General features: G+C 38.1%; 1 protein-coding gene across 1 annotated transcript in view; it reads right to left on the bottom strand.

Annotated features, from left to right (window-relative positions):
- The window catches only part of POLA1 (DNA polymerase alpha 1, catalytic subunit), a 344356-nt gene that overhangs the window by 117896 nt on the left and 200106 nt on the right, over positions 1-26354 (bottom strand). The window contains exon 35 of the mRNA XM_069065646.1: positions 21094-21210. Coding sequence (XP_068921747.1) covers positions 21094-21210 — 117 coding nt within the window. The remainder of the gene's footprint in view (positions 1-21093; positions 21211-26354) is intronic.

Genomic DNA, 26354 nt, shown 5'->3' with positions numbered 1-26354 from the left:
TTTCTATTTCAATAAAGTAATCAATAAAACAAATGTTTATTAAGCACTTGTTATGTATTGGGCATGATGCTAGACATACAAATACAAAGAATGAAATAAATCCCTACTCTAAAAAGCTTACAGAGAGACAATAAATATATACATAGATATAGTAGAAAAAGCATAAAGAGAATAAATACAAGGCATTTGGAGGGAGAGGACACTAGCCATTGGGGAAAATCAGAAAAAGCTTCATATAGGAGCTGGTGCTAGACTAAACTTCAGCTAAAAGGAAAAGAAAGATCCTTTGAGGCGGCAATGAAGAACATAATGCTTTACAAACAGTAAGCATTTAATAAAAGCTTGTTCTAGGCATGGGGGATGTCAAGTGCAAAGGCATGGAGATGTAAGATGAAATGCTATGTGTGATAAATGAAGAGAATGCCAATTTGGCTAGCCATCAGAACATAGGATGGGAAGTCATTCTTTTCAATAAACCTACTTTTTCTAAGTCTATTACAGAAGGTTTCAGGTATCTTGAAAAGTACTAGGTAAAAATTATCTCGAAAACATGACATTGTCCTGACTTTGCAAATAATCCTCTAAGCTATTAACAGGCCTCATTATTTTTTAAAAAATATACTAAAATTTAATTGGTATGACCTAAATTTGAAAGGCTCAGCTACTATCTCCCTAATTTATCTTTCAATAGTACCTATTTATGCCACAGCTCCTGTTATACACCTGACATTGAGTCACATATTGTCTTGGATTGGTTTATTATTATTTCACAAGGGTATACCATGTCTCTGCAATGAGAATAAAATTACAAAGATGATTATACTTTTGTGTATTCCCAAATCTGGTGCACCATTAAGCACATAGTGGACATTCAAAAACTACTTGAATTGGATTCCTTCTAACCAACCTTTTTCTGTGATTCCTAGACTAATAGGCTAAGAAAATAAACAATGGCTTTCATTGTAGTGTAGAGAAAAGAGGATGTTGAGTCAGAGGGCCTGTGTCCAAGTCTACCACTTAATACCTAGGTCTGGGTCCCTTAACCTCTCTAGGTCTTAGCTTCCTCATCAATAAAATGAGAGTGTTTGACTAGATGATCTCCATGGTCCTTTATTGCTAATAAATCTATGACCATGTTCTAAGTTCAGGAGTTCTAAAACCACCCACTGCAAACTCAGCCTCATTTAATTTCTTTTCTTTCCCAAGTTGCTTAAAATCATATCAACATTAAAATTTAGACCTGATAAAGGCTTTAGATGGTCCAACTTGCTCCTTTTACAGATGAGGAGATAAGGGGTTACATAAAGCGGAGGTGGAGGTCATTCTGATATATTTAAAGAGGAGAAGCCAAAGTCTCCCGAACCCAGCCCAGTTCATTACATTAGACATATTACCTAAAATGGCACCTCACCTGTCCCATCCTAAAAGTTCATAACTCTGGAATAATCACCAAGTTCTTTTCCTTCCTTGACTCTATATATCGCAGTACACCAATAATTCTAAGTCCAACCAACAGTTTCTCCATAATATTTTCTGGGTCCTTTCCTAATCCTGCCAATAACAGGTTCCTTTGTATCTTTCTAATCTGTTCTACAAAAAGTATAGTCATCTCCCTTTAATTAAAAAAAAATAACTTGCTTAAGAAACATTTCGTCAACAAGTCTAAAGTCTTAACAGTTTTATAGGACCAACAGGGAATGTTAAAAGCCTGTCTTTTATCACAAACAGCCAAGTTGAAAACAAATGTATATTTAGAACTGTGCAATGGGGTTGGGACCTTGTCTGGATTCTGAATTATGGAAACTATTTAACCTCAATAACCTCAATTTAGTGGTGGGAAAATGGCAACAATGATCCAGAAAATATATGCAATTATTGCTGTACTGTTAAAGAACAAATTTCCTGAAGAGGGCAAGAAGGGACAGAATTGTTCCTTGTGGATGTGATGGTTAAGGTCAGTTTCATATCACCATTCTCCTCAACCCCTGTTATCAGTATTAAGAATTAACAGTCTGATTATTATCTCTTTAGGTCAACATCATGTACAGTAAAGACTAGTAGTTTTGTGTTTAACGGAAATTTACAAAATTTCTTAATGATAGATACAGATCAAGAAGGTAGTTTTATAATTTCTTGAAGGAAGAAAGAACCTTTGAAAGAAAAACCTGTATCTTAAAAAATTATTATCTCTACTTATTTCATTCCCTCTACCAAGAATTCTACAAAGGCTTCAGGCTTCACTCCTCCATTCCAAATTAAAACATCATGGGCTTTAAGGTTCTCTCTCATTTGGTTCATATTATCTAACTTTTTCTTTCTTCTCCAACACTTTGGGCCAACATATTTTTTCACAAACCATTTGGAGATGCATCATGTTCTATACCTAATACATTCTATTATATTTCCATAACATTTCTATATGCCATTATCCCTTCTTTGCCTACCTATTATATTCTTTGCAATGATTTTTTTCTCCAATAGAAGCATGCCAGACCAGAGCAACTGAGGTCCCATGAATCTAATCACCACTCTCATCCAGTCGTTATTCTATGATCTTTCTTTGTTGGGACTTATGAAGAGAAAAAGGCAGCAAAATGCAAACTTCCTATAAATTTCACTGCCTAATTTTCATGAAGCCAGCTAGTCAGTTCCCATTTGGTCCACTTCTAATTTTAGGTCTTGAGTCCATATGTCAATAATTAATTGTATGGTTGCAGTAATCAGTGAAGCTTTAACTTTTATTGAATTGAAAGGCATTATACTAAGAACACTTCACCAGTTATTTCTTAATTAGTGCTGCATCATTCCTTGGATTTGTCAAGAACCTTTGGTTACGGCCCTTGCACAAGGGCAGAAAATCATAATAAACTAAAAAGTATTATACAAATAAATATTTGCAGATAAATATTATTCAAAAAACCCCTTATATAATAAAAATGGATTTTTTTTTAAAGTGGCCATTTGGTAAACATGAAGAAAACAAAAATAGTCCAATCTTGAAAGTGACATTAAAAGGATAATTACAAAGTCTTAGAACTTGTGGTTTCTAAGAACAAGGACTAACATAACTATTGAGGAGTGATATTCTCTTTAGTAAATCCCAAGAACACTGAAGTACCTCTTTTAGATGGAAATAATACTAACATTACAGAGACTTTAAAAATTTGAAACACTAAATTTAGAAATTTATTCAATCTTAAATTAAAGATGTAACCCTTAATGGCATTTTATACACAGTAAGAATAAGAAATTCTGTAATGGTTCACAGACAAAAGGATTAGCATATCAGTTAGAGTGTGACTGCAGCTAATCCCTACACTCTATAGCTAGAGTTTAGTAATCTTTCTGTACTAATCAATTAGAATATAAGCATAGCAAAACCCCAATGTGCTGGGAAGGAAGAGAATGATTACGGCAAAAAACAAATCATGCTCTTGGTAAAGAAGTAAATGGAAAAAAATTGAAAAAAAAGGGAATGATGTGAATATAGAACTGGCTCAATGACTAGACAAAAAAAGCATTCACTGGCCAGGTTGCAGGGCTGACTTGATACTAGATGAGTGCTCTTAAGATCTCTCCTTGGCTTTGCGCTATTCAGTATTTTTACCAATGACAAATGAGGGGCTGCTTATCAAATTTACAAATGACAAAAAAGCTAGAAAGGAGATGAAGTTGGAAGAGAGAATGATTCAAGAAGATACTGACAAATCTAAAGTGATAGATTAAACCTACTAGGAAGAAATTTAACAGGAATAACTGTGAAATTCTATTCTTAGATCCAAAAAAATAAACTGTCCTATACAAGACAAGGGTGGTGGCTAGTAGAGAAGGAGGTGAATCTAAGAAATGTTGTGGCAGGAGAATTAATGATAGGTGTTTTCAGGTATTTGAAGAGTTGTCAGGAAAAAGAATGTTTGGTTTGATTCTGTTTGGCCTCAGGGGTCAGGACAAGAAACAAAACTACAAAGGCAGATTTTGGAATGATATGATCAAAAATTTCTTAACAATCAGAGGTCCAAAAATGGAAGCAACTACCTAATAATACTATAGAAGGTATTATGTTCAGGTATGAGTGAGACTAGACTGCCTCTAGTATTTTCTAGAGTGCTTCATAAATTCAGAAATTCTGTGGCTATTTCTGACAGGAAATACCTACTGCTGAATTATATTATGCATTATTCCTTTTATTTGAATCTATCGGGTCAAAATCACAAACCTCACAATGTAAGTGATAAAAGCATTAAAACACCAAATGCAACAAGGTTCTTCTATACTATAGCATGAGTTAGACCCGTTTCTAATATGACTGGTAGAAACATTTTCATTTATTTGTAAATATAAATACATCTCAGTTAAATTTTTGAAGTAACTACATATACCATATCAATCACTCAACAAGCATTTATGCACCAGGCACTGAGTATACAAATGCAAAAGGCAATTTTTTTTGCCAAGCTTTCCCCGTCCAAGGATTTGCCAAAATGACTAATACAAAACAAAAGAAAAGGGGGACATGATATATGTTTCTAGGCCTTTATGCAAACATGAAGTTGTTCCTTTGGATACAGATATGTCAATGCATAAGAAAGGTGATAATACAGATATCGACAGTAGGTGTATGATAATCATTACCATGACAAGACTGGGAGAGTCTATGTTCTTCAACAAGCTATAGGTATTGTTGTAAACAAAAAGGTTTGGGGGAAGATTCTAGCCAAGAATTAATATGCATATTGAACATATTAAAAACTCTAAGAGGAGAGACAGCTTCTTAAAGTGTATAAACAAAAATTATCAGGAAAAGGAAAACAAGAGAAAAGCATTTGGGTTCCACTGAAGTATCAAGCCTGCTCCACTCAGAGAAACATGCTTTGTAGATACAATGGCAAGGATCTTGAACCAATACCCTGGGAATTCATGGCATAAATAACTGCAAAATAAACATTACCCCCCAAAACGTAATGCAATCCTTGCTTTCAAGGAGATTACATTCTACCAGGGTTTGTCAAATGTTTACAGATAAGTAAATACAGGATACACGTAACTGGGAGAGAAACTAACGACATCAGGAAAAGCCTTTTTAAAGAAGGGACTCAAGATGAATTTTTAAGGGAGATGAAGATGAGGGACTTGAGCATTTCTAGGCATGGAAGACAGCTTGTAAAAAAAGTATACTGGGAACAACAGCCAGCAGGTCAATTCAGTGTGTGTTGGGGAATAAAGTATGATCAGCTGGAAAGTTAGGCTTCAGACTCTGAAGAGCTTTAAATTCCAAATAGGAGTTCATATGCCAAAGGTAATAATGGGAAGCCACCCTAAGCTTCTTGAGCAGAGCAGTGATATGATCGGATTTGTTCAGTAGGAAAATCAGTTTGGCAGCTCTGTGACAGACATATTGGGGAGAGGACAGTCTTGAGGTCAGAAGACCAATTAAGAAGGTACTTAATAGTCCAGGCAAGGAGTGGTAAGGACGTTAATAAGAGTGATTGTTCATACACTGAAATTAGGGTACACACATAATTCCGATATTATATAACTGATCATATAAATTGGCCAAAAAATTCTACTTCTACCCTATAAACCTTTAGTGATTTTACTAAGGTCAACACAATGGAACAATGGAGAACCTTAGGTCAGCATTTTGCCCCTGTTACTCTCTGATGTTAAATCTGAATGTGCACAAACTTCAAGTATAATATAAATATGCACTAATTTGACATAAAGTATGGAATGTGGTAGTTTGGTATACTAGAAAAAGTACCAAACTGCACTGGGAGCTGTGAGTTCTGGACTGACTCTGTTACTTACTAGTTATGTGACTTTGGGCAAGTCAATTAATTGTGAGTTTTCTTAAAAATATAAGAACAGAAATATCTGTCCTATCAACCACATGAGGCTGTTTGAGGGTCCCACAAAATAATGGATGTAAATCATTGTACGAATAAGGTGGGTGTGGTTTTTTTTTTTTTGTTACACAGTGTAACAATCAACCAAATGGATCAATAAACATTTATTAAGCAATGACTGTGCTAAACACAAACTATTACTATTCTATATATCCTACATTTCCATCACAAGGAAATTTCTCTCGCACACACACACATACACACACCACCCCCCACACATCCAAATTTCTATTATTCTTCAGAGTAATGATTTAGGGAGATTCTACACTTATTTCAACAATGCTGCCACTGCTCAAATTGAACCTTTGAAACTGCCCACATATATGCACAATTTTTTGATCTATAAGCAATCTGACATTTTTCATGTGTATATGGAATTAAAAGAGGCCACAGGGTCACTGAGTCAAACCACCTCACTTACTAGGTAAAGACAGTAAGGCAGAGAGAAGCTGAGCTTTGCCCATGGTCACAGTTAGTAAGTGTGAGAAGCAGGGTTTGAACTCAGGTGCTCCTTCCTCTAAGTTCAGCACATATACTATATTAGCTGTCTCAGTATACGAATATTCCTTTTCACATTAGAAAAAGCATAAGAATATAATAAATTAGATACAGGAATAAGAAATCACCAATTTAAACAGGAAATTTAGATCCAGCTAGGTAGCACTGTGGATAGAACACTGGAATTGGAGACAACGAACACCCCATTTCAAATCTGACCTTAGACATTTTATTAGATGTGTGACTTGAGGCAGTCACTTAACCTTTGTCTACCTCAGTTTCCTGAACTTCAAAAGGACAGTAATAGCACCTACCTCATAAGAATGTTTTAAAGCACTAAGCACAGTATCTAGCACACAGTAGGCATTTAATAAACACTTCTCATTTCCCACCCCTCACCCCACTCCCAATCATGTGAAAACAGATGTTAGAAGACTGGGTATAGTACCTTGCCAGGTAGGGACATATCACACTACTCAAGTTCTTGGGGAAGTCTATACTATTCAATTCATGCCATTTCATTTACTTAGAATGCCCTTGTTGGCAAATTCATCTGTTAGAATCTCAACCATTTTCAAGGACCATCTCAAATGCCATTTGTTTTATGAAGCTTTCTATTATCCCAGACAACTATAACCTTTCCTTCCTGAGAACCTGCATCGCATTTTGTTTGTACCTCTCTTTCAGACCTGTATGTAGCTTAAAGATAACAACTACAGGATCCACGATCAGTGGACACTAAAGTGTCTGTTTATCTGCCATGTATCAACTCCCTGTTCTTCCTTGGCAAGGAGAGAGTTCTGTGGGGAAATAAGAGGTCATGCTGAAATGTCTGCGGCACAAAGAAATGAACATGTACCTGGGAAAGAGGGCATATGTTAAAGACTACTGGCTACAAGTCTCCTCCACCTCAAAGTTGTCCTCAGATAACAAACCTTTGCTGATATGAGCTCTCTATTTTCCTACTTACATCAGGAAGGTTTAAATCACAAGGTCAGTTGTCTTTTTAGTAAGAGGTACCCAAATTATCTCTTTATATTTGAGAATCATGGATGAAAGTTCCACAGTATTATTTATTCTTAAGGTAACTCCACTCATACATGCCACTGGACTGATGAATCATACACTTTATTGCTATAATTTTTTTTTTCATTTTTCAAATGCTTTATTAACTTCTGATTTACATCATTAATTTCTGTCAGATTTTGACTTACAAATTTTCTTCCCTATTTTCCCCTACCTACCACCCGAAAATAACAATCTCATAAGGACATCCCATCCTCCAATCTGCTCTCTCCCATATCTTCTCTCATACCCCCTTAGACTTTTCCAGTAGGGCACGGTGGATCTCTATGCCCCAGTACCTGTATATCTTATTTCCCAATTACATGTAAAATAGTATTAATAATAGCATGTGTATATATATATATATATAATTTTAAACATTTGATTTTAAAACTTTGAATCCCAGATTCATTCCCTTCCTCCCTTGTCACCCACCCTTACTGGGAAGATAAGCAGTTCAGTACAGGTTGTACATGTGTAGCTAATGCAAAACATTAACATAGTAGATATATTGTAAAAGGCTGACTATATTTCCCTCCCTCCTATCCTACCACCCACTTGTTCTATTCTATACTTTGATCCCATCCCTTTTCAAAAGTGAGTGCTTCCAATTTCCCTCCTCCCCCCCAGCCTGCCCTCCCTTCCATCATCCCCCCTCTCATCCCCTTCCCCACTACTCAACTATAGGGTGAGATACCCTATTTAGTGTGTATTTCATTCCCTCCCCTAGCCAGATTCAATGAGAATAAGATTGACCCATTCCCTTTTGCCTTCCTATTCTTCCCCTCCATTGTAACCATTTTCCTTTGCCTCATCTATATGAGATAGTTTACCCCCTTCTGTCTCTTCCCATCTCCTCTCATTATATTCCTCTCACCTCTTAATTTCACCTTTTAAGTATCATCCCTTCCTATTAAATTGGTCCTGTGCCCTTGTGATAGTAATGGAATATAAAGATCCCCCTGTATTGGCTTGGTTTTCAAACTGATTGCGTTAAAACCCAGAGTTTGTTAATCCCACCTGTGGGATGGACTTGTTGACGTGAAAAAAGAGAGTCCTGAACTGGGAAGAACTGGTGACGTTGATTTGGAGAGACACAAGAGAGAGGCAGAAGAACTTTTTGGAAGCAGCACCCTTGTGGAGGCAGAGAGAGACTGAGAGGATTGCTGAGGGCCACTTTGAATTGCCCTGGACTTTTGAGACCTGCCCCCGGAGCTGCCAAGGACTGAGGAGACATGGCTGTTTTGCTGGTACTTTGTCTGTTTTGATGTTGTTTTGACAGATTTGTCCACTGGTGAAGGATAGTGCTGTTGTTGCAGGGGTCTGGGAACCTTTCTGTTGGTTCAGAAGCCCTGAAGAAGGATTTTCTTGTTGTATGTTTACAGAAATCCTGGGAGAGGATTTTGCTAATGTTTTCAGGGGTTGTAGGACTGTTCTACAGACAGAGGATGAATTAATGAAGAGACTGGCAATGTATCTTGTGGCCTTGCTAAGCTTTGTCTCCCCAGGAACTAAGATTGCTGAGAACTTGCCTCCTGTCAAGATGAAGAAAAGACCTCCATTTGGGTATTAAGTGCTATGTTTAAACTTGTTGTAACTCTGGGGTAGATTCAATTGTGATCCAGGGGTGGGGAACTTTTGACCTTTTTGTGTTCTATGGTTGAACAAATGAATGTACTTTACTTATGTTTGGAAACTAATCTCCATTTGAGAAGAGGAGTTTTGTGATGGACGAAATGAAGGTACAGCCTAGGGGTGGAGTAATACTAGAATAGAACAGGGACTTTGTAATTGATTGAATGAATGTAAGGTCCTGGGGTGGGGTAGTACTTGGAGATTATTTAATCACACTTAGTAAATACTGTATTTTGAATGATATCATATTTTGACCTTCTTTGTTCTTAATTTGTCACTGAATAAAATGGAGAGCACTTATGCTGGTATTTTGAACCTTGGGAAGTTGCCTTTCCTCAGCATTACATTACAGCCCTCTATCTATGTATACCTGTAAACATATATACACACATTCACATACGTATTCATAGGCCCGTATACCCTCTGATATAGACACATATATATTTCTATTCCCTTCAACTATTTTCATACTGAGAAAAGTTTCATCAGTTACAATGATCGTTTTTTCATGTAGGAATGTTAATAGTTCAACTTTGATAAGGGAATATGATTTCTTTTCCCTGTTTACCTTCTCAAGCTTCTCTTGCTTCTTGTATCTGAACGTCAAATTTTCTATTCAACTCTTTTTTTCATTAAGAATGCTTGAAAGTCCTGTATTCCACTGAATGACCATATTTTCCCCTGAAACATGACACTCAGTTTTGCTGGGTAGGTGATTCTTAGTTTTAATCCCAGCTCCTCTGCCCTCCGGAATATCATATTCCAGGTCCTTCGATCCCTCAGCGTAGAAGCTGCCAGATCCTGTGTTATCCTGATTGTGTTTCCACAATATTCAAATTGTTTCTTCCTGGCTGCTCGAAAAATTCTCTCCTTGATCTGGGAATTCATTTCAGGAGGTGATCGGTAGATTCTTTCAACCTCTATTTTGCCTTCTGGTTCTAAAACATCAGGGCAATTTTCCTTGAGAATTTCTTGGAGGATGATTTCTAGATTCTTTCTTTGATCATGGTTTTCAGGTAATCCAACAATTTTAAAATTATCTCTCCTGGATCTATTTTCCAGGTCAGTGGTTTTCCCCTAAGATATTTCACATTACCTTCTATTCTTTCATTTGTTTGGATCTGTTTAATATCATTTTGATTTCTCATAAAGTCACTAGTTTCCCTTTCCTCCACTCTAAATCTGAAGGAATGATTCTTCTCAGTGAGTTTTTGAGATTCTTTTTCCATCTGGCAAATTCGACTTCTTAAGGCACTCTTTTGCCAATTGAGTTAGCCTGTTTTTTAAGGTGTTATTTTCTGCAGTCAGGTTGTTGACTCTCATTTCGTAATTTTCTTGCATTGTTCTCATTTCTCTTCCCAATTTTTCCTCCACTTCTCTTATCTACTTCTTAAGGTCCTCTATGGCCTGTAACCAGCTCATATTTTCCCTGGAAGCTTTTGGTACAGGAGTTCTGACTTCACTGTCTTCCTCCTGTTCCATGCTTTGCTCTTTTTCGTCCCCAAAACAGGAGTCTAATGTTGGATTCTTCCGTTTGCTTTGCTTCCTTTGCCCGGTCATGTTGCCCCTCAGTCACTTGACCCCTGGGTTTTTTGCCACAGTAGGACTCTGCCACCAGACAGAGAGCTTTCGTCCCAAACACTGGGGTTTTCTCAGCTGCCGGAGGTATTAGTTGGGTGCCCTCTCTGAGGCCTCCACATGCTCTGGCAAGCTGGTCACACACCCCAGGACCTCCACCCTAGACAGCAATCCAGATCCAAGCAGGTTAAAGCAAGAGTGATTACCCCTCAGACTGGTTGCTTGGTCCCCCTATAGTCTGCAGGCCAGGAGCTGAAGCTGCAACGTGGCCCTGGCTGAGCCAAGGAGTCTCAGTGGCTTCTCGCCTTGGGGGAAAAAGCCAATTCTCTCCCACCTACTGGGTCCCAAAGCCCACACTGCACTGACCTCTCTCTGTCTTGTGCATCTACGTGTTGATGAATCTGGAAACGACCACAGCTGCTGGTGATCTGGAGTCCCTGGCCAGAGGCTGGTCAAACCCACCCTGAGGCTAAAACCTCCGCTTTATGTGGGCCTTGGCTTGGCTCCCAGAGTGCTGTGCTGGTCCGTTCCTACAGGCCTGCCGGGCTGTCCTCAGTGGGAGGTTAGCTTGTCTGTGTCATTTTGTGGGTTCTGCAGCTCCGAAGTTTGTTCAGAGTCCCCTTTTACATGGACTGGGGAAGGTGGAAGCCGGAGCCGCATGGAGGTCCTGCTTCTACTCCACCATCTTGACTCCACCCCACCATTGCCATAATTTTTGATGCAATTCCTGTGATGAGCCAACTCCTTGATACAAATTCAATTTGCTATCACAGCTAGTAAGTCATAAACTTATTCATCTGCCATAAAACCATTTCTAGGTTAAAGTTGCTAGGACTATACACAGTCGTGGTATGAAGAACACCTATTTAATTGAGCTGGCCCTTTTTAAGGAGTTTCAATGAATTTTTAGCCACTTTGCCATCCTAGGAATAAAAGGCCCAGTCTATAGGGAATTGAGTCAGAGGCTTTAACAGAATTTCCATCATAATGTAGGACAAAGTGCTGCCTTCCTGACAGTTTTACCAAGTGCTGCAATGAATGCAGAGGTGGATGAGGTCAGTGTTTCATTTTAATATAATCAATAATTGTAAAGTTTGATAGGGAGATTGAGGCAGTCCAGCATCTGTTCAGGCAAACAGAACTAATCCTCCAAGCTGGCAGAGGAGGCACCATGCCCATTACCACAATAAGCGATCTGAAGGTGAAAATACTTTCTCCTATGAGCAAATTTGGTTATGATTCTTGAAACACGGAGTTGATAAGGCATTTGATGGTTAGCCCCCATGGACATAAGTAAAATTATGCCAAGATACCTAGACTGGAGCCAGCAAAAGTCCTTCTGTGAGGCCCAAATGGAGGACATCACAAGGCCCTCATCCCACCTGATCACTTTGGAAGTAACACATGTTTTGTACACAGATTTGAAGAACTGTTGGGATAAGTCCTCTTAAGAAGAAAGGCCAACATTCTCTCACAGCTCTGGCTGCTCTTTCTATCAGAGGTTGGGGGCGTGGGGGGTTGAAATCCTTGTTCAAAAGGGGGTAGAAAGATCTTTAATGTAGGTTTCAGTTGTGGTGGCTGATCAGAAGAGGTATGTACTGTGAACATGGATACTATGAGTTCTTGGAATTTAGGACCTGGACACTTACAGGAGCCTTCTCTGCTAGTTATTGTGTGTAGAGATAAATGTAAACCCTTTGAGTTGGCTGAACCATCTTGTCTAGATAATATCAGGTCACAGGTTGGAATATATACTTTATACAAATTCACTTTATAATAACCGTGTGATGCTAGTGAAGAAAGTGGGTAACTGTTACTTAACTTTCTACTGATACAGTTAGTCTACTGTTAAGACTAACTGTATCAGTAGAAAGTTATGTTAATTATTATTGCCAGGCCTAAACTGGTGGTAAACCAAACAGTCTAAGGCCTGTTTGAGTGGTACAGGGTCACTGATTTCATCAGGGCCTTTTTTCTCTATTCCTGTAAATGAGACTAGTCAGATGCAATTTGCTTTTATTGAGCAACTGAATTAAAGAAATCTTCACTATCCTTCTACTGGGATACTTGAATTCTCCTTCATGTTGTCATAGTTTAGTGGGCAGAGGTCTAAAAGAAGCCTCACTTCCTAAGGACACTGATGTGCATCTATAACAAAAATGTTTACTGGACTGGATGACCACTGCAACAGAAGCCCTAGATTGGATGGTGGCTCAAGTAACAGGCAATAGGTAGGGATGAAACCTAAGAATATTCAAGATCTAGCATGCTCAGTGAGATTTTGAGGGATATACTAGATAGGGAGAATGCAGCTTATTCCAGAATAAGCTGGAATAAGCTAATGATACTTGCAACAGCTCAGAGGCTTATCTGATTGATTCCTCAGGATCAGCAGGACCCAGATTCCCCAAATGGGTATTTTATTGGGTTCCATTTATGGAGTCACTTCAAAGTCTGCTTCTTTCAAGCGAAGTCTAAAACAAGACATATAGCCCTTGAAGACTTAAAGTGGGTTGTCAAGTAGTCATTTTCAGTGGGTCCTTAGGATCCTGTGTAGCCAAAGTCTTTAAAAGTCTCTCTCTACAAAGCCTCAGCTGAGTGAATCTTTGGCAAGCACCAAGAAGGGACCACATTATGCTTCTGGAGTCATAAGCTCCCCAAAATTGACATCTGCTATACCATTTCTGAGCAACAGGCGCTTGTCTATTATTGGGCCCTAGTTGCTACTGAACAAATATTGTCACAGCATTACTCTCCAGCAAGAGTTGCAGATCATGAATTTAGTGATGTAACATGGTTCCTTTAACAAGATGGGCAGAACACAGGAGGTTTATATTCAAGTGTTAGTGCCATTCCTGACCTTTCTCTAGTATAATCACAGACCACTGACTATGAGGATTTTAGTTCTTGAGGAAAGGCATCTTGACCAGTTCACTAATGGCTCTAGACCATTATGAGAAAAGTATACATAGCTAGACCATGGCAAGGAATTAATTTAGTAGCAGGGGATATCTTGACAGATATAGAGACAAGTCCTCTTGGTAGGCTAAAGCTTTGTGTTGCATGCCTGGCATGTGAGAATGCTTCAAGGATGGGGCAGATAAGATTTTCACTTATTTTATTTAGTCCTGGGTGATGGACACAGGTCTGGCTGAGCAGTCTGTGTCAGAAAAAGAACAAAACTGGACAATTAAATTTGGGGTCAAAACCAATGAATTATACTCATTCCTCCAACCACATAAGAGTTGTTTATAGAGGCCCGGAAGGCAAGGGGCCTGCAGAGGCAGGCCCAGAAGGTGAGCGGCCCCCCTAGAGGCAGGCCCGGAAGAGGCCTGATCAACTCAGGGGCAAGTCGTCCCACCAACCACAAGGGCCACTACCAGGGCTATCACCAAAGGGCTGGGACTTGGTAGGAGCAAGGAAAGAACCAAATGCAGGGGCCCCTGTCCAGGACAGCAAATATTCCTGGGACTACCACTTCATAGCCCAGAAATTAAAAAAAAAAAAAAAGCCCCTATCCGGACCCCCAAAGACCAGGATGGCAGGGTGAACCCCCCCCGCCCCAACCCCCCCCCCCCGAAAACATAGTAACTATTGCCCCAGGGCAAAACCCTCTACATTAAAAACTTGGGATCCCTAGAGAAAGGGTGTGGCTAAGGCCCTGCCTCAAAATGGGTCAAAAGCAGACTACAAAACCTCTAGAGTCCCACTATCCTCAGAGGGAGGAATGTGGACTCCGCACTCACAGCTGAAACATCAAAAGGGAACGGGTCCTAAGCACAGAAAGCTCTCCTAGATGAGCTCAAAAGTAGCTTTGAAAACCAAATGAGAGAGATAGAAGACAAAATGAATAATTCTTTCAAAACCAAAACTGCATAATTAGAAAAACGTTAAAATGAAGAAAATATCTCTCTAAAAAGAAAAGTGTATGATATGGAAAAGGAGCTCCAAAAACTAACCAAGAAAAATAATTTGCTAAAAACTAGAATCAACCAAATTGAAACAAATAACTCTATGAGGAACCAAGAATTAGTCAAACAAAATAACAAGAATGAAAAATTAGAAAAAGAAGTAAAATAAATCAATGGAAAAATAATTGACCTGGAAAACAGATCCAGGAGAGATAATCTGAGAATCATGGGCCTACCAGAAAATCATGATGAAAAAATGAGCCTGGACAACATTCTCCAAGAGATCATTCAAGAAAACTGCCCTGAGATACTAGAACCTGAGGATAAAATAGAAATCAAGAGAATCCACTGGACACCTGCTGAAAGAGATCCCAAACGGAAAAGTCCTTGAAATGTTGTGGCCAAAGTCCAGAACTACCAGATAAAAGAGAAAATACTTCAAGCGGCCAGAAAGAAACAATTCAAATTTCGAGGGTCCACAGTGAGGATTGCACAGGATTTGGCAGCCTCGACACCGAAAGATCAGAGGCAGTGGAATACAATTTTCCGGAAGGCAAAAGAGCTCACGTTACAACCAAGGATCACCTACCCAGCAAGACTGAGCATATTCTTCCAGGCAAAGAGATAGTCATTCAACGATATAACAGAGTTCCAGACCTTCCTGATTAAAAAGCCAGAGCTCAATGGACAATTCAACCTCCAATTACAAGATGCAAGAGTGACATAGAAAGGTAAACAAGGTAAACACACACACACACACACACACACACCCTGCTATTTAATAAGAGCAAACTGTTTAGACAAGTAGAGGGTATGAGTATAAAATACACAAAATGACGATTAAAAAAAAATCTTATTAAGGGCTACAAAGGGACTACAATGGAAGAAGAGGAATGAATGAAGTGAAACGGTAAATTTTGCCACACAAAGAGGCATAAAAACAATATAGCAGAGGAAAAGAAGGGAGGGAGATGAGAATCATGAGCTTTTCCCTCATTGGTTCTGGTGCAAGAGGGAATAACAACCAGTTAAGCATAGGACTCGATGGAGAAGAAAAGCAAAAAGTATCATTTTAGAGGGAAAGAGAGGAGAGAGAGGAGCTTTGCATGAGCTTTGTTCCTGTCACTCTTGGTGCGAAGAAGAAATAACATATTTCATTAAGCATAAAAATATCCTATAGGCAGTAGGAGAGGGGAAGGGCTCCGAAAGGGGGAAGGGGGTGGTTAGTAGGGAGGGAAGAAGGGGGAAGGGGAGGATAAGGGAGGGGGGCTGATAAGGGGAACTATTAAGATAAAGGAAAACTATTAAGGGGGGGAAGGGAGTAGGGGGAAAAATATGAGCATTAACAGGGGAGGGAATAGGATGGAGGGAAAGAAACAGATAACAATCATAACTATAAATGTGAATGGAATGAACTCTCCCATAAAATGGAGACAGATAGCAGAATAGATTAGAAATCATAATCCTACAATATGCTGTTTACAAGAAACACATCTGAAACAGAGCAATACACAGAGGGTAAAAGTAAAAGGCTGAAGTAAAATTTATCATGCCTCAGCTAAAGTAAAAAAAGCAAGGGTAGCAATCCTTATCTCAGATAAAGCAAAAGCAAAAATTGATCTAATTAAAAGAGATAAGAAAGGAAACTATATTCTGTTAAGAGGCACCATCAAGAATAAAGCAGTATCATTACTTAACATATGTGCACCAAGTGGTATAGCATCCAAATTCCTAGAGGAAAAGGTAAAGGAATTAGAGGAAGAAACAGATAGCAAAACTATACTACTGGGAGACCTTAATCTCCCCCTCTCTGAACTTGATAAATCCAACCTCAAAATAAACAAGAAAGAAGTTAAGGAGGTGAACAGAATTTTAGAGAGGATAGGTATGATAGATCTCTGGAGAAAAGTGAATGGGGATAAAAAGGAATATACTTTCTTCTCAGCGGTTCATGGCACATACTCAAAAATCAACCATGTTCTAGGGCATAAAAACCTCACAATTCTAAGCAGTAAGGCAGAAATATTAAATGCTTCCTTCTCAGATCATGATGCAATAAAAATTATATGCAATAAAGGGTCATGGAAAGACAGACTAAAAACTAATTGGAAATTAAACAATTTAATCCTAAAGAATGAGTGGGTCAAACAAGAAATTATAGAAACAATCAGTAATTTCATTCAAGAGAATGATATAATGAGACAACATACCAAAATTTGTTTTAAATTAAAGGCAGTTCTTAGGGGAAGTTTTATATCCCTGAGTGCATACATGATTAAATTAGAGAAAAGGGAGGTCAACGAATTGGGCATGCAATTGAAAAACCTAGAAAAAAAACAAATTCAAAATCCCCCAAATTAAATACTAAATTAGAAATACTGAAAACCAAAGGAGAGATTAATAAAATTGAAATTAAGAAAACTACTGAATTAATAAATAAAACTAAGATCTGGTTTTATGAGAAAACCAATAAAATTGATAGATCCTTAGTCAATATAATAAAAAAAAGAAAACCAAATTATGAGCATCAAAAATAAAAAGGGTTAATCTACCTCCAATGAAGAGGAAATCAAAACAATAATTAGGAATTATTTTTCCCAATTGTATGCACATAAATTTGACAATCTTAGGGAAATGGATGAATGTTTACAAAAATACAAGTTGCTCATATTAACTGAAGAGGAAGTAAATTACTTAAATAACCCCATCTTAGAAAAAGAAATTGAACAAGTCATCAGTCAACTCCCTAGGAAAAAATCTCCAGGGCCAGATGGATTTACTAGTGAATTCTATCAAACATTTAAAGAACAATTGATTCTAATACTCTACAAACTATTTGGGAAAATTAGTGAAGGAGTCCTACCAAATTCTTTTTATGACACAAATATAGTACTGATACCTAAATCAGGAAGAGATAAAACAGAGAAAGAAAATTATAGTCCAATCTCCCTCATGAATAGAGATGCAAAAATTTAAAATAAAATATTAGCAAAAAGACTACAGCAACTTATCTCAAGAATAATACACTTTGATGAGGTAGGATTTATTCCAGGAATGCAAGGATGGTTTAATATTAGCATAATTGATCATATCAACAATAAAACTAGCAGAAACCACATGATCATCTCAATACATGCAGAAAAGGCTTTTGACAAAATACAACATCCATTCCTATTAAAAACACTAGAAAGTATAGGAATAAATGGAGCCTTCCTTAAAATAATAGGTAGCATCTATTTAAAGCCATCAGCAAGTATTATATGTAATGGGGAGAAGCTAGAAGCATTTTCCATAAGATCAGGGGTGAAACAATGGTGTCCACTATTACCCCTCTTATTCAGGCTGGTACTAGAAATGTTAGCAGTAGCAATTAGAGAAGAAAAAGAAATCAAAGGAATCAAATTAGGCAAAGAATAGACCAAGCTATCACTCTTTGCAGATGATATGATGATATACTTAAGAGAATCCTAGAGAATCAAGTAAAAAACTACTTGAGACAATAAATAAATTTGGCAAAGTTGCAGGATATAAAAGAAACCCACATAAATCCTTGGCATTCCTACATATTTCCAATGAAATTCAACAGCAAGAAATGGAAAGAGAAATCCCATTTAAAGTTACTGTAGACATTATAAAATATTTGGGAATCTACCTGCCAAAACAAACCCAGGACCCAAAAGACCACAACTACAAAACACTTTTCACACAAATAAAGTCAGATCTAACTAATTGGAAAAATATCAATTGCTCATGGCTGGGTCGAGCTAATATAAAAATGACAATTTTAGCCAAATTAAATTATATATTTAGTGCCATACCAATTAATTTACCAAAAAACTACTTTATAGAGCTAGAAAAAAATAGTAATAAAATTCATTTGGAAGAACAAAACGTCCAGAATATGAAGGGAATTAATGAAAAGAAATGTTATGGAAGGTGGACTAGCTATACCAGATTTCAATCTGTATTATAAAGCAGCAGTCATCAAAACTACTTGGTACTGGCTGAGGAATACAGGAGTGGATCAATGGAATAGATTAGGCACACGAGATTCAGAAGTCAACGACTATAGTAATCTATTATTTGATAAACCCCAAGACCTCAGTTTTTGGGATAAGAACTCACTGTTTGACAAAAACTACTGGGAAAATTGGAATATAGTATGGCAGGAACTGGGCATAGACCATTATCTAACACCATATACCAAAATCAAGTCTAACTGGGTGCATGATCTAGGTACAAAGGTTAATACTGTAAGCAGTCTCAGAAAACAAGGAATAGTTTACCTGTCAGATTTGTGGAGAGGGAAAGATTTTGTGACTAAACAAACTGGAACACTAATGCATTGCTCGTGGAATTGTGAACTGATCCAGCCCTTATGGAGAGCAATCTGGAATTATGCCCAAAGGACTATAAATAATTTCATATCCTTTGACCCAGCAATACCACTCCTAGGGTTATATCCCAAAGAGATCATAGAAGTGGGAGGAAGACCCATATGTACAAAAATGTTTATAGCAGCTCTTTTTGTGGTGGCAAAGAATTGGAAATTAAGGGGGTGCCCATCAATTGGGGAATGGCTGAACAAGTTGTGGTATATGCATGTTATGGAATACTATTGTGCTATAAGAAACGAGGAGCAGATGGACTTCATATTTACCTGGAGAGGTTTATACGAACTGATGCTGAATGAGAAGAGTAGCACCAGGAGAAATTTGTACACAATTACAGACACAACATATGTGTGATGACCAACTTTGATAGACAGGACTCTTCTCAGCAATGCAGTCACATAAGTCAATCCCAAAAGACTCATGATGGAGAGAAATGTGTACATCCAGAGAAAGAACTAGAAAGAACTGAGTTTATATCCAGATTGAAGCAAACTATCTGATATTTTTCCTTTTCTTATTTGGTTTTATGTCCTCTTTACCATTTTTCATTCCATCTGATGCAATCCCTCTTTATAACCTGACTAATGTCTAATGTGAAAGTATTTACAGATCCTATACTTGACTGACTATATGCCGCCATGGGGGAGAGGGGAAGGAGGGGAACAAAATGTGAAACTCAAGGAATTGTGGAATTGAATCTTGTAAACTAAAAGTAAACAAACTAATAAAAAAATTAAAATTAAAAAAAGAGTTGTTTATAGGACATGCCAATGTCTATTAGAGATATCATACTTTTTGTGCTGAAATGAACAGCAGATAATGGGCAAATTCTCAATCTGGACAGAACACTAGACACTACATGACTGGGTTTATCATTTTGTGTCCCTGGGTCTCAGTTTCCCCACGTGTAAACTGAAGACTATACTGGATAGCTTCTAAAGTCCCTTCCAGCTCTGAGTTTATGATCCTATGGAGATGCCACCACAAAACTCTAATCAACACATCAGAGAATTCTTGTTTCAAATTATTAACTAAAACCCACAATTTCCAACAAAATGGAGATTACTTCTAGGTAAAGCTAAAGCTCTATTTTCTAAACTATTTCTACTCAGTATTAGACTATTACCACTGAATCAAAACTAAATTAGTTTTCTTATTCTCACAGTTCTAGAAGACACATGCATGATAATGATAATAATTCAATTCTAAGTATTTATTCAATGCTTTTATAAGTGCCAGGCACTGTACTAGGTGCTGAGAATACAAAGATCCTCAGTATCCTCAAAGAGCTTACATTGTTTTTTTTTTTGGGGAAACCAATATGTACTCATAAAATTCATTACAAAATATATAAAAAGTAATTTTCTAGGGAGCATAGTAGTTGGGGGGGGGGAATGTGTGTAGAGGATCAGGAAAGGATCAGTACAGGACATGGATCTTGAGCTGGGTTCTGAATGCATCTAGAGACTGATTCTATGAGGCAAAGCTTAAGGAGAGAGTGACTTCTAGTCATGGAGGGCAGCCTATGCAATGACACAGTGGCAGGAGAAGGAACCTCATATACCAGATAAGAACAAGCAAGTCAGTTAGATTAGCAAGGAGAATGTGTAAAAGAAAATATGTGAAATAAGCTTGGAAAGGTATGCTAAAGCTGGATTCTAAAGGATTTTAAAAATCAAACAGAAGTTTGAGGTAGCTACTAGAGTTTCTTGAGCAGGGGAATGACATAAGTTATATCCGTTTTAAGGAATATCACTTTGGTAGCTCTGTGAAGGATGGATCAAAAAGAGGAGAAATCAGAGACAGGAAGATTAGGAAGCTACTTCAATAGCCTGGGTGAGACAGTGGCAATGACTGATCTTTATGACTGATCATGCAGTAGTGTCTGCATGAGGGGACAGAAATGTCAGCAGCTCCTCTAAATGGTAAATGAAACAATGACCTATGGGTAAATACATACTCTTTCTCTACAATTCTTTGCTTTACCAGACAAGTATTAAAGGGTACATAACACTCTAGAGTTTACAAAATGTCTTACATAGTCATCTCACCTGATGCATGAAATCACAGTCTACCTATATGCAGTATGGTAATTTATAAACCTACCTCTTGTTTGAGAGTAGCTTTTGTGCATGTCTGACAGAGAGGTCCACTGCGGGAGAACTGAAGGGGAAGTCGACGAGTTCTAGTCTGACATGTTGGTTCTTCACATATCAACCAACCCTGGAGAGAAAACATAAAGATCTGTTTCAAGTACAAATATCTATAATATTTATTACAATGATGCATTTGTTTTTCACCAAACTTTCACAAGAAATTTGAAATGGTCACCAAAAATATCATTAATTTTCACTAAAGAAGCATTTCATATCCTTCAATTTCCTATTCATTTAATAAGCAAGTTCTTTGAAATGAAAATTTTAAAAGCACACACATTAGTTTACTTACAACATTTTGCTCCTTAAAAAAATACAACAGGGGCGGCCAGGTAGCACAGCAAGTAAGAGCACCGGCTCCAGTGTTGAGAAGACCTGGAGATCAAATCCCGGGCTCAGACACTTAGCACACACCCAGAAACACCTGGCCCTGTAACCTTGAGCAAGTTACTTAACCCCAATTGCTTAGGGGCGGCCAGGTGGCTCAGCGAGCACCGGCTCCAGTGTTGGGACGACCTGGAGATCGAATCCCGGGCTCAGACACTCAGCACCACACCCAGAAATAACTGGCCCTGTAACCTTGAGCAAGTTACTTAACCCCAATTGCTTAAAAAAAAAAAAAACCAACAAAATTTAAATCATTATATACATGTAAATTGATAACTTTAGTAGGTCACTTAGAAAGAGCACTAAAGAAGGTATTAAGTTCCTTGGTTGTTCCCATTTCTTTAAAACTAATTAAATTATTCCTTAGATTGACCCCACTAGCCCTAGGGACCCCAGGACTTAAATGAGTTTTCCATTTAAATTAAAATGATTTAAAAGAAGCACTACTTTCCCTTACTTACCAAGCCTCATTCTTCACATCTTAATTCTTTACTTCCTTCCCTTTCAATAGTTCTAATATTAAGTACTGCTCCTTTAAGATTTTACATGTATCTTGAGTCTTTCAGAAGAAAAGTATCATAAAATATACAAAGTGAATATAAAGAAGTCTTCCAAATATGGATGCTAAATACTAGAGTGCTACTGAAGTAACTGGGTCACCTAAAATATCAAATACTGTCAAAAGTCAACATTTCTATAAGGGAAATTAATTACATGAAAAAAAATCAATACCCTCTGATAAATACAAAAATATTAAATGGTATTTATTTTGTACCTCCTTCCCTAATTTAGAATTCTGTTATTTTCCTAGTTAAAGTATATGTATATGTGGGCACCCATACATCATACACACACACACACACACACACACACACACACACTCACTCACTCTCTTCTTAATTTTTTTCAGGCATTTGGATCTACGACTCATTTCGAGGAATGATTCTATTTGCCTTCTTCCCTTTGTTTGTCAAGTGGGGAGGGCAGATATGTAGCTATTACCTCTCCCTTTTAGATCTCAGTCATAAAATTTTGCATTTTCAGGATATGGATTTAGATTTGAAATAGTTTTTCTTTTGTCTTTTAACCTGCAATATAAGGAAAGGAAGAGGAAATGGAGGAAAAAACACAAGAGAAACACAGGAGCACACAGAGAATTTCAGATTGACTCCCTTTGGTCAGGAATGGGTAATCATTCTCAATCTCTACTACTGGATACTCCCTCCTGCATTGATCATTTGCCCTGCCTGATTGGGAAGCAAGACCTCTTCAGCCAGAAGGGAGAAACACTAATCGGGAGGGGGTAACTTTCCATTCAACTGCACACAGCCTGACATTCTTTCAGAACAGAATGCTTCTTGCTCTTAGAGACATACAAAACGAGGATAAAGTACTGGTCACTTATTCCTGCTTTATCTAATGGTGTTCGCACACTAAAGTAAGTCTAGTCTAGAGCCCCCTGCCTACTACTAATGCTGTCATAAATATTCCTAGTTAATAAAAATGAACAATGTGCATCATGTATCACATTTCATTGCTGTACCTATGAAACAACATGATTCTGATGAATTTTGTTTATAGGGATTCATCAAATATCTATGAATCATACACAATGTGCCCAATACTGCACTAAGAAAGCCATATCTGGAGTACTGTGTTAATTTCTTTTTTTTTTTAAGCAATTGGGTTTAAGTAACTTGCTCAAGGTTACAAGGCTAGTTATTTCTGGGTGTGGTGCTAAGTATCTGAGCCCAGATTCGATCCCCAGGTCATCCCGACACTGGAGCCGATGCTCTTACTCACTGAGCCACCTGGCCGCCCCTAAGCAATTGGGGTTAAGTAACTTGCTCAAGGTTATACGGCCAGGTGTTTCTGGGTGGGTGCTAAGTGTCTGAGCCCGGATTCGATCCCCAGGTCATCCCGACACTGGGGCCGGTGCTCTTACTTGCTGTGCTACCTGGCTGCCCCGTGTGTTCATTTCTAAGCACTACACTTTAAGGTAGATGAGATGAGTTGCAATGTATCCAGAAAAAGGTGATCAATATGGCAGGACGAGTAGAAAACATGCAAGAGGAATCAGATGAATCAGTCCTGAAAGAGAAGACATATAGGGGACATCATAACCACCTTCAAATATTAAAAAGGCTGTGAGGCAGAAAAGAGATTAGGCTTGTAGAAGATAGAACTAGGAGCAACAGTAGTGACAAAAAGTTAGCATTAAGTTTGAGATAAGAAAAATCTTATGAACAATTAGAGCCACCCAAAGTAGAACGAGCTATGCTGGTAGGCTGGATTGTCATTTCTAAGCACATGACTGCTAGGGCACAGAACAGACCCTACTTTCTCCTCAGCTTCAGACCTACAACACCACCTGACTGGTGGGCATTTCCAAAAAGAGGTCCTCTAGTCTAAAACAGAACTCATTATCTCTCATCCCAAACCACCACCCTTTCTGACTTACTGTTTCTGTCAAGGGCATCACCATCCCCAATCCCCAGACTCTGTTACCTTCTCCCCATCATATCCAATCAGTTGTTCCCATCTCCAGGATATTTCTAACTGAATCCTTCTTTCCGTTCCCAGTTACCAACCTAGTTCAGGACCTTGCCACATAGACCAGAAAACATCAAACAAGTGGCCTACAGGCCCAATTGCAACCAGAACCAGATTAAAATGTAATTGAGAAATATTTAACAAAGCAGATAGAAAACAATACTAACATATGGTTTTTTAAGTCAATATGCAGTCCACGGGGATTCTTACGCACAGTTTATTCTTGAGTCTTAATACCACTGACCCAAACCACTGCAAAGGTTTCATATTTGTCTTTCCTTTCTTCAGTTCATCCTCCATAATGCCACCAAAGTGATATCCCCGAAGTACAAATCTGACAATGGCATTCCCCAGGTGACAACACTCCAGTAAGCATTCCCTATTGCCTCTAGGAAAAAAATATAAACTCCTCTAACATGTATAGCTCCTCACAATCTAGTCAGTCTTCCTCTCCAGACTTATTGCATATGCATCCTCTCATGCACACCATAGGCTACCCAGAATGGCCCTATACTTTCCCTCACATATGACATCCCACTTCCTGTTTCTGTCCCTTTGCACAGGTTACACCCGGAATGGGCAGCTAGGAGGTACAGTGGATAGAGTGCTAGGCTTGGAGTCAGGAAGAATTCATCTTCCCAAGTTCAAATTTGGCATCAGACACTTATTAGCTGTATAACCCTAGGAAAGTCACTTAACTGTGTGTCAGTTTTCTCACTTTTAAAATGAGCTGGGAAAAGGAAATGACAAAACTACTCCAGTACCTTTGCCAAGAAAACCACAAAAATGGGGTTATTTTGTGGTCATTAAGAGCTGAGACACATTAAGAGCTGAAACTGAACAATAACAACAACTCCTAGAAGGCACTGCCTCCCCACCTCTGCCTCACACCATCTTCAGGCCCCATGAAAACAAAAGTGCTGTGTCCTTAAGGTCTTTCCATATACTCACAAGCTCTACATGGCTTTCCCCAAATCACTTTGATTTATTTTGTATCTTCTTAAATGTAAACCTAAGCGAATGTGTTTCCCCTTATAGAATGCAAGTCCTCAAAAAAGGAGCTACCTTCAATGCTGTCTTTGTATTCTGGCAGCCAGCACAGCACCTGGCATATATACAGCAGGCAGTTAATAAATGCTTCTTCACTGACTGATGCTTGAGCAGGAATAGGTTGGATAAACTGGAATAAATAGAAGGCCTTTGGGGTCCCCTTCATCTCTTAGATTCTCTAACACTGTAAGTGACACAAAAGAAAACAGTCTCTGCCTTTGAGGAGATTACAGACTTGGTAGATGAAAGACTTACAGATGTGGGGGGAAAGTAGAGAATTTATAATATAGTCTATAATCAAGTGTCAGGCTGTGTAAAAGATTAAACATGCCCTACGAAGTCGGAGAACAAATTGGGGGGGGGGGGGAAGGAACACTTAAATGGATCTTAAAAAAAAAGTTATCAAAGAACTATCCAATAGATAAAAAAACAACAAAAAAGGAGAAAACCCCTGGTATTATAATTCATGTAGTCAAATATATGTGCATTTTCTTCTATATTTTGAGAAGCCATGATTTTATCACTGTGGGTTCTTCCTATCATCTATGCGGATCAGATCACAGCCTCTCTACATCTAAAAAAAATGTGTCTCCCAGTTCAATTCAACAAGTAATTATGAATTGCCTGTAATGTGTTGTACACTGAGTTAGGTGCTATCATTAGATTTCGAGCTCTTGAGGTCAGGGTCTGTCTTTTGTCTCTTTTTGGATCTCTAGTTCTTAGCATATTGCCCAGAAACTATCAAGCTTGTAACAAATGCTTATTCACTGACTATAGTTGAAAATCTACCACCCTGGAACCAATCTGGTGACATATACTTCTGAACTTACCTATGCAGGCCCTTGCATAATTGACACAGAGTAGACTGTATTGAAGTCCTTTCCTGCCTTGCCAAAGCTAGAACATATACCACAATGAAGCATCAGAGTAGAATAAATAGCTAATTAATCTAAGCCCTAATACCAGTTTTCTTGGTTTAAGATAAGCTTTAACCACTGTATTTTAAATACAGGTCACAGATAGAAAAGGCGCCTCAATTTTTTTCCTAAAGTACATATTCAATACTATCAATGCCCCATTCCCAAGGACATCATAGTGCTACTTAGGGAAAAAATTAAATAAATGGTGGAACAGAAACAAAATATCAGATGATAAATGTGAATATATGTTATTACTCCACCATTCTTCCAGAATTCTTACTCCTATTATTGAACTCTACTG

The sequence above is a fragment of the Petaurus breviceps genome, unplaced genomic scaffold, assembly GCF_028583685.1.
Source record: "Petaurus breviceps papuanus isolate PSGF00001 unplaced genomic scaffold, PetGlider_PUasm1.0 90696, whole genome shotgun sequence".
Lineage (NCBI taxonomy): Eukaryota > Metazoa > Chordata > Mammalia > Diprotodontia > Petauridae > Petaurus > Petaurus breviceps.
Note: the sequence above shows the minus strand (reverse complement) of the source record. Positions and strands in the feature narration are given on the sequence as shown.